Consider the following 10,000-nt stretch of genomic DNA (forward strand, 5'->3'; position numbering starts at 1 on the left):
CGGTACACAGACATAAATCTGCTGCTAGGGTTCTGTGGGGAGTTCAAGGCCCTGTCATTCATCATTTAGCTTATAGCACTGTAGTGGTAACTCCCACTTGAGCTAATGAATAGATGAATGAAAGAATCAATGAATCAATGAATCAATGAATCAATGAATCAATGAAACAATGAATCAATAAATCAATCAATGGTCAATATGTTTTCAAAACTGCTTAGTAAATATATTTGAGAATTAAATGTAGAGGAGCACTTTAAATTTACCTTTAGTCATTTGGTAGATGCCATTCAGTTCAAGAAGATCAGGGAGACAGTAGCAGACATCAAAGTAAAGTGCAGGGAACCCAAACCATGCTTCAGTTTCATGGGACCCAAACAGGAAAAGAGAGAAGTGGCTTTATATCATTCTCCTCCATTTGATATCGTGCCGTAGACCCTGGACACCCGGATAGATGCAGAGACGTGGGAACCATGAAACCATGAGTCATCCAACCGCTCTCTCTGTAACGCGGGAAATTCCCCTCTCCGGAGGTGCGAGGGGATGATTCCATCTCTCCGATCTGCACAATTCCTGCAGGAAGCATCTCCGTTATGCTGCTGGAATCGTAACCATCCCGTGCTTCCTGTCAATAATCAATCGCCATGGGAACAGAGCAAAAACACAACACCCCGCCGCCATCCTTGAAGGAAAGAGAAAACCCCACATGTGTTGAATCAAAGGACGTGTCCTAATATGTGTCCTGATTGACGCGCTGGGGGGATCGAATAAAGGGGAACATGATTTAATCTCTCCCATCCTGAGAGCGTTTGTTTGGAGGAGCCCTCAGCTTGGCAGTCAGCAGCTGGCCTGGTTCTTGTTCTCACCTCGAGTTTCTGTTAGGCGTGGTCCGCCCTCGTATGAGGTCATGGAAGAACGACATGCACGGCTACTCTTTATGTATGTGAGGATGCACCTGTATCAAACGCACCAAACACGCACCCTTAAACCCACCCTTAAATCTCCACTGAACAGATCAGAAGTAAACCATAAACCCCTTAAAGATGCCCGGTTGAGTAACCACTGGGTCTGAAAGGCACCACAGGGAGAAAGAGGCTGTTGGTGTTTGTTTTTTTATTTGTTGCGTTTATAGCTTCATCTCTAAGCGTTGTTTACTGTTTCTACAGATGGGCTTGATATGTCTGAGTTAGCCTTTGATTTAACGGGCTTCTCTCCGCTAAGCACTTGTGTTAAAGCGAGCGCTCAGATGGAAAACAGGTGTGGCTGGAGGGGATGGGATGGAGGGGGCATGGGGGGGGGGGGGGGGGGTCGGTAGTCCTGCCAGCAACCTTGCCCCATTGTGCTTGTCTCTCGCTGGTCAGGTTCCAGCACCGGGCCTCATGATGCTATGTCTTCTTTACGAAACAGCTGTTCCAGGATAAGAACAATACACGGAGGAAGTAGGAGAAAAAGAAATGAATCAGTTATCAGTGATCTCAAGTCGGTTCTCATGTGGGTTCTCATTTGGGTTTTCGTGTTGGTTCTCATGCGGGTTCTTGTGTGGGTTCTCATGTGGGTTCTCATGTGGGTTCTCACGTCGGTTCTCATGTGGGTTCTCATGTGGGTTCTCATGTGGGTTCTTGTGTGAGTTCTTGTGTGAGTTCTCATGTGGGTTCTCATGTGGGTTCTCACGTCGGTTCTCATGTGGGTTCTCATGTGGGTTCTTGTGTGAGTTCTTGTGTGAGTTCTCATGTGGGTTCTTGTGTGAGTTCTTGTGTGGGTTCTTGTGTGAGTTCTTGTGTGGGTTCTTGTGTGGGTTCTCATGTGGGTGTTTGGTTACAAAGTATGAAGCCATTATGCACAGTGGTGCAAAACAGTGCATTATGCAACTTAGCTGTTGAGTGCTCAAGAATCAAAATGTCCAAATGATTCAATGAAAAGATACATTTGAGACGTGCACCTACTGTTTGTCATTTGTGTTGGTGAGTTGTGTGGTGTGTAAAACTCTGTCTGTGTTAGTGCACAACACCTCCTGTGTTAGACTTTAGTGTGGAGTCCCTACTGTGGTGTCGCTGTTATATCTGGCAGAGTTGGGCATCTGGGAAGAATGGCTTTGCTCACTGCAGCTCAAATCTGGAATTTCTGTAATGTGCAATACATTTTTCTAGAATGTTCCATGTTGTAAAAGATTTATTTGATGATTGTTGTTCATATTTGAATTGTCACCTGCAAATAGTATTTTTTTTACAGGCTTTTCTTAATGCAGTGATTGTGGCCATTTTTGTTCTCTGATAATAAATGCTATTTCACTCTCTCTCATTCCTCTCTTTCCCTGTCGTTCATCCCTCCGTCTCCCCTCCCCCTCTCTGTGGCCATCCTTCCTATCCTCTCTCTCTCTCTCTCCCTTTTATATCTAGGGCTCCATTCAGCAGCTGGTGTTGTCCCCTGACCCCCGGGCCCCAGATGACCAGTGTGAGGAGGATGACCCCTATGTGAGTATCTCTCGTTAGTCCAGGAGACCAGTATTAGTCAGGGGTTTGACAGGTAGTTGAGTTTAGCTGAGGTAGTGAGTGACAGGTAGTTGAGTTGAGTTGAGGTGGTGAGTAACAGGTAGTTGAGTTTAGCTGAGGTAGTGAGTGACAGGTAGTTGAATTCAGCTGAGGTAATGAGTGACAGGTAGTTGAGTTAAGTTGCAGGTAGTGAGTAACAGGTAGTTGAGTTGAGTTGAGGTAATGAGTGACAGGTAGTTGAGTTAAGTTGCAGGTAGTGAGTGACAGGTAGTTTAGCTGAGGTGTGAGTAACAGGTAGTTGAGTTTAGCTGAGGTAGTGAGTGACAGGTAGTTTAGCTGAGGTGTGAGTAACAGGTAGTTGAGTTTAGCTGAGGTAGTGAGTGACAGGTAGTTTAGCTGAGGTGTGAGTAACAGGTAGTTGAGTTTAGCTGAGGTAGTGAGTGACAGGTAGTTGAGTTCAGCTGAGGTAGTGAGTGACAGGTAGTTGAGGTAGTGAGTAACAGGTAATTGACTTTAATGCACTTTAACTCTTAACTTATTCCCAGTAATGTTTAACAGACGGGTTAATGCTGGACGTCGGAAAGGCTCTTTGATTAAGAGAGCACATGTAGCTGGATAAGAGGCTGTCTGAAGAGAAACTCTGGCAGTGGTCTCTGCCCACATTTAAGGATAAGGTCATATTAAACATTTAGTTTAATGCTGCAGTCTGGAGAGGCTTTTTGATGTGAACAGCAAACTGCTGAGCAAGTTAGGCACTAGAAGGATAATTGTTTGGGGCCGCAGCATCAGGCACCACAGGACTAATGGCAAAGCCACAAGCACACCGGGATGCACAAGCCAACTGTTTCAGCTTTAACAGTTAGGATCCTATTCCCAGATGATAGATGGTTCTGGAACTGGACCAGTCCAGATTTGGCACAGACCTGCCGTATCGGGGTTGGAGTTCTGAGATCTTTCCCTAGTAGAACTCAGCTGTGCTGTCCTGTCTTTGCGCACCTGTGATTTTTCCCACTACCAATGGACATATGGCTCCCTCTATTGGTCATATTTGGATACTGCAGGACTGTGTGTTTCCCCCTGCAACTTTATTCAATGATCTTGACAGCTTGATTAGCTGGTGTTGAAAGCTGTGCTTAACCCTAGTTGTTCTCGAATTTGGTCTCGCATTTTCTGCACAAGTTTTTCTGAAAGCCTCCTGTGAAACACGGGGCAGTGCAGTTGATTTCTCATCCCGATTGCTTGCAAGTTTAAGACCCTGAAGAAACTATGGCTGTGCCAACCACAGCTGCAATTAAATCTTGAAGTCATTTCCTGAGGTTTTTCATCGGATTAAGGCCCAGCCTTTCAAATGTCTGGAATCATTCACAGTGCTGAAACTAATGAGCCACGGAATTAAACTGGTCAGAATCCAATGAATGGCCAGCGAATCCAACAACCTTAATCCAACTGATCAACTGAAAAATTGATGTATTGATAGAGTTAATAAAGTAATATTAGTAAATATTAACATATAAATAAGATACAATGAGGTACACTCAATTCTAATCATGTTAATATTAAATAGGTTCTGTACAATCAATATGACTGATTAGAGAATATAGTGATATTTAGAGAAGTGAACTGAATGTGTATGTGTGTGTGTGTGTGCTATGTCAGGCGTCTGGCTATGGGAGTGGGGATGACCTGGACGACACTGAGACGATGGACGAAGTGAAGAAGATTGTGGAGGAGAGAGAGTACACTATGGTGAGTTTGATCTCTCGCACACACACACACACACACACTGAACGCAAACACACACACACACACACGCGCACACACACACACACGCACACACACACACACAAAGATGCACACACACACACAAACATGCAAACACACACACACACACACACACACACACACACACACACACACAAACATGCACACATACACACACACAAACATGCACAAACACACACACAAACATGCACGCACACACACACACACACGCACACACACACACACACAATCATATAGAGTTGCCTTTAGCCCTCTGTAGACCTGCAGAACCCCTCTCTCTCTGTGCCACTCAGTGTGTGTGGAGGGAGGCATAAAGCCCTTCCAGCAGCGCCTGCTCAGACGTACTGCATCTGGTTAGTTTGCTGGGACTCAACACAGCGATTAGCACAAGACCCGTCCTTCATCATCACACAGGCCGTCAGTGTGTAGTCACACAGACCAAGCTGGACATGCTGGGAGTGTGTCCTCAAACAACCCTGTGAGAAGAACTTAGAAAACACACACACACACACACACACACAGACACACACACACAGACACACACACACACACACACACACACACACACACACACACACACACACACACACACACACACACACACACAGATAGAGAGAGAGAGAGAAAGAGAGATAGAGAGAGAGAGAGAGAGAGAGAAAGAGAGATAGAGAGAGAGAGAGAGAGATACACCCCTCTCCATCTAATATCAAAAAGCACCACATCTGCAGAGCAGCCAAAATGACAGCACCTCCTCTGATGAGTAGAGGAAGCCCTGTGGATACAGTGCAGCCATATGGCCGCCATCTCCACACACTCTAACCCTCCATCAAACATTCCCCACACACACACGCCTTCCTTCCTCCCTCGACAGCACACGCCCCTGGCCCTTCCATGTGATCTACAGTGCACTGCTCCCACAGTGTTGGAGAGGAATGAGAGGCCTGAAATCCCTTACAGGAAAACACGAAGAAAGGGAGCACATCCATCTGCATTGACGTTGGGTGGCTATCTGTGTCAGGGCGGACAGTTTGTAGTCTGATCAGTGGAGTTCATTAAAAAAAGCTCGATTTACCCCCCAGTTTTCAGGGTAAGGGTACAATTATTGTTTTTTCTAGCCTTGAAACCTATTTAATTGGATTCCTTGATGACAGGAATTTACACTGGTACTGTGATAGTGGTAAAATGTACACCAATTGTAAAGCTGTAACAGAAGCAAAGATATGGGGTCTGGTGCTTTATCGGTGGCCATTTTGCATCATGACTTGAAGTCAAGAGTCACTTAACCCATCTGCTAGTCGTCTGATCAGCAGGGCTAGCCACTGGCTTCCTTTTCAAACAAGAGCAGACCACACAGGGAGAGAATGATTTTAGCCGTGCTGCTCCACTTCAAACACCACTTCTAGAGTTATGAGCATCGAAACGTCATAGTTTCCAGAATAAGCGGCATTGAAACTTCAGAGTAAAAGGCGCTCTAACCTGGCTACATGGTGAAGTCCACTGTGATGATTGTACTCTATCATTGCTTAGTCTTTGAACTGGTTGCTGCAGGTATTGCATTGGTTTGTGCTGCTTGACTCCATTGAGCGGTGTTGTGTTGTGTTGTGGCATTTTGTGAGGTCTGTCTGTGGCAGCGCCTCGTAGTTCCCATGCTCCATCAAACAGGCAGCTTGTTCATGTCATCCCCCCTGTCTGAGGGAAGGGGGAGGATCTGGGCCTGAAACCGCAGTGACCTCATAGGAATGCTGTGAATCCTGGGTAATTAGGCTGCTGCGGTGCAGTGTGGGATGTGCTGACCACCGGCCCCAGAGTCGGGCTGGGCTGATGGGTTTTCCCAGCATCCTTTGGGACATGGTCCTGGTCTTCTGGCATAATCACTGCTCTGGCAAGCATGCATGTCTCCAAGAAAACAGCAACACACAGCAATGCTACACAATACAGCATAACACATCACAGATCATGGTGTGGTCCGCTGAATAGTGGCCAGAGAATGTGTGTTTGGACGGAGACTACCCTGATAAACAACAGGCAGTCTGAGGTCTCTGACCACAAACACACAGCCCAGCTATCCCCTGATAGCATTCAGCCTGTTGCAGTGTGATAGCATTTAAATCACTCTCAATGGCAGCACCAGACACGCACGTGTGTGTGTGTGTGTGTGTGTGTGTGTGTGTGTGTGTGTGTGTGTGTGTGTCTGTGTGTGTGTGTGTGTGTTTGCATACAAGCATGGAAAAATACAGCTATCGTTGGAATGATTTCGGCATCTTTCCGTGGGTAAATATTTGTGTTTCACATAGCGAGCATTATTCAGGGATTTAGCATAACGACCGTGTTTTATTAGCTTGAGTGTGTCAAATGATGATTCGTCCTCTGAGGTGCATCCAAACTATGAAAGCTTGTTGGACAGCTGTAAAGAGCTCATGGCAGAGACTCAGTATGATTAAGCAGACAGATGGATAAATGGATAGTAATCAGCCTTTTCCATTCATGATAATCACGCAGAAACGTGATGCATCTGCGCTGCCTGACACTGCCTGAGAGATCAGGTCCTGTGTAGCCTAAGAGATAAGACACTGTGTTGCCTAAGAGACCAGGTCATGTGTTGCCTAAGAGACCAGGTCCTTATGAGTTAGATGGGAGACTACAGCTCATAGGTCCCTATTCTTATTCCACTGATTTTATTATAAATGAAATGCACCCTAGTACCCACTTCCATTTATTCAATAAATATATTTATCCAACGCTGCTAATGGTTCATTTAGGCTTAACATTTTATTAGTATATGGGCTCCCTGGGAACTGAACCCATAGCCTTGGTGTTAAGTACTTTGACCTATATAAATACTCCCAGTTACTCTGTCAGAGAGGAGTAATCCAGGTTGATCAGGACAGGAAGAGGCTTAAAAGAGTTAAATGTTATAGCTGCTAAAGAACACTCAAGTTAGAAGGAAATTGAACCCCTGACCCTGGTGTGAGCTACAGGAATACCCACAGTAACTTATTCAGATATGAGTAATCCAGGTTGATCAGGGCAGGAGAGTTAAATGTTAGCTGCTAAATAACACTAAAGTTAGATGGAAATTGAACTCATGACCCTGGTGTGTTTAGACCTTGAGCTACAGAAATACCCTCAGTAAATTAGTCAGATATGAGTAATCCAGGTGGGGAACAGACTTGAAAAGGTGAAAATACTACAAAGCATGATACTGTAGTCTAGCTGAGAGAGGGATGGAGAGAGGGCCCACATATCAGTTCTGACAGCTTCACCTTCCCACCTCTCTCCATCTCTCCATCACTCTTGCTCCGTCTACCTCTGCTCCCTCTTTCACCCTCATCCTCTCTACACTCCCTTTTCTGTAATCTCTCACTCCCTCTCTCTTTCTGTCATCCTCCACTCCTGTGCTACATCTCCCTCTCTCTTTATCGCATACTTTCCATTCCCTGTTTCTTTCACCCTCATCTCTCCCCGTTACCCTTCCTTTCCTCTCTTTTCATCTCTCTTTCTTTCTGCCCCCCCTGTCTCCCTCCCTACATCTCCCTTTCTTTTAGTATATTCTTTTCACTCCTGTCATTCCGTTCCCTTCATCTTTCTCTCCTTCCATTCGCTCTACTTCTCCCTTTATATCTCTCTCTCTTTCTTTCTGTCCTCCCATCTTTCATCTGCTCTCTCTCTCATTTTTGTATTGACACTTTCTCTCTATATCTATCCTCTCCCTTCCTCTGTACCATTCTCTCCTTTCTCAGCTCTAACTAGCTTACTCATCCATTCCACCTCCCTCCCCCATCCGCTTCTCTCTTTCTTTCATTCCTTTCACTGATTCCTTCTATCTATCTCCATCCCTCCTGCTCTTAGTCTGAGAGTTTCCTCTCCTTTTCTTTTTCTCTCTCTCTCTCTATCTCTCTCTCCTCCGTACTCTCCTCTCTTCTATCACCATCCTACTCATTCCTTCCCTCTCTCTCTCTATCTCCTACTCATCCCCCCCCCCCCCCCCACCTCTCTCGGTATCCTACTCATTCCTTCTCTCTCTCTCCCTCAAGAAGCCTGAGGACTTCCTGACCATACCCGTGCAGGCTCCTCCCACAGAGGCGTCTTCAGACGATGAGGACCTTGAGGAGGGGACTTCTGGCCAGGCCATTGACCTGCCCGATGAGAGAGGTAAGGCGTTTATTGTACCGCATGGGTACTGGTCTCTTAAAGTCCTGTGGATCCACTGGAATGACATTTGTGTCAGATCGACCTCAAAGTCTAACAATTCTTGAACTCAAAGTCCTTCTTCAGACCAATTTAGTGTATTGAAATGTTATATATCCCTGTTTGTGGTAGTTGAGGATACTTATCAAGAAAATAATGGCATTTTTACACTGGTATCCCCTGTAAGCACACATTTTAAACGTCTCAGCCATCATGCTCCTGTGCCTTGTTGGCAGTGAAAGCAGCTGGAGCTAGACATGTGTCCAGCAGGGGGCAGTAAAACCCTTTGTTCCTGGTGTAAAATTGCTGAGGCATGGTTATGTCTGAGTCCTTGGCGGATTCTCTTTTTTTTTGCTTTGGAAGGTTCCTTACTGAGTGAAATAATCCAGAAGTGGCAGCCATGATAAGGGCTGGTTGAAATTTCTAATTGGAAAGAGGAAAGTGCCTCAGTGCTTCATTTCGTATCTCCTTTATCATAGGGTACACTTGAGCATCTTTTAGAAATGGAAAGGAGATAGAAACAACCCCCGCAATTCCTTGCAGCAGCAACAACAACCCAATTAGCAACCGATCAACGTGACCCACATCAATAACATCCGCCTTCGCACAATTAGTAGCCTTGTGTAAGTGCGGTTAGGTTGTCTTAGCACCGTGGTTGTCTTGTCCTAAGTCCTTACGAATTCTACTTTATGTCTTTCCTTGGTCTCATGATGTCTCATGACGAGGTCAAGGAACAGTGGTTAGAAAAGGACAATAGGACAGACTATCCTTCTGAAGCCCTTGTTTTTCAAGACTTGGCCTTTTATAGCCATTGAATGGCCATGTTACTGTAAGTCTCCAAAATGCATTTGGAGTCGAGCCTTCATCTGTTTCCAAAGATGCAAACAAACTCATTTTTTTACTTTATATTTAGATGGGCCTGAGTCATTTAGACTCTGTATTACTACCACAAAGGGACAAAAGCCCAGGGCATTGTGCTTGGTATTTATTTGAAAACTGTTTTTCAAGCATGTCTAAAAATATGCTCCCAACTGCCAGAGTGTGTATTAAGAACTCTGTTGTCTTCACACAGCCACAGAGCACACTGCCAGAGTGGACACGGTTCACAGGGAAACCAGTGTAAGTAGACCAGTGTGTGTGTGTGTGTCTGTGTGTGTGTGTGTGTGTGTGTGTGTGTATGTGTGTGTGTGTGTGTGTGTGTGTGTGTGTGTGTGTGTGTGTGTGTGTGTGTGTGTGTGTGTGTGTGTGTATTTATTGCTCTTTATTTCCATGGCTGCTCAAGCATATGTATTTGCTTTGCCAGTTACCCTATGTGTGACTGTGTAAGGTTGTGTGTGTGCGTGTGTGTGTTTTGCAGTTGTCAGCACTTTGAAGTCTGTCTGCATGTGTATGTTTTTGATTTATTTGCATTGTTATCTCCACTGATAAGTCCACTCCGGGGATCATTGAGTCTCATGTCTTCTGCAGCTGAACCCAGGCCTGAAAGGAGAAAAGGGGGACGCAGGCTCCGCAGGCCCTCCCGGACCCCCAGGGCCCCCCGGCCA

The 10,000-nt window shown here is 45.6% G+C and overlaps 1 protein-coding gene across 5 annotated transcripts in view; it reads left to right on the top strand.

Annotated features, from left to right (window-relative positions):
• col15a1a (collagen, type XV, alpha 1a) overlaps positions 1-10,000 on the top strand; it is a 91,130-nt gene that overhangs the window by 40,703 nt on the left and 40,427 nt on the right. For 3 of the 5 annotated variants that reach the window (XM_080854982.1, XM_080854984.1, XM_080854986.1), the window contains exons 4-8: positions 2,394-2,468; positions 4,143-4,232; positions 8,303-8,420; positions 9,529-9,575; positions 9,924-10,000. The exon at positions 9,924-10,000 is cut by the window's right edge and continues 115 nt beyond it. In XM_080854982.1, coding sequence (XP_080711108.1) covers positions 2,394-2,468; positions 4,143-4,232; positions 8,303-8,420; positions 9,529-9,575; positions 9,924-10,000 — 407 coding nt within the window. The remainder of the gene's footprint in view (positions 1-2,393; positions 2,469-4,142; positions 4,233-8,302; positions 8,421-9,528; positions 9,576-9,923) is intronic. The other 2 variants (XM_080854983.1, XM_080854985.1) reach the window with 1 other exon arrangement.

The sequence above is a fragment of the Sprattus sprattus genome, assembly GCF_963457725.1.
Source record: "Sprattus sprattus genome assembly, chromosome: 17".
NCBI lineage: Eukaryota > Metazoa > Chordata > Actinopteri > Clupeiformes > Clupeidae > Sprattus > Sprattus sprattus.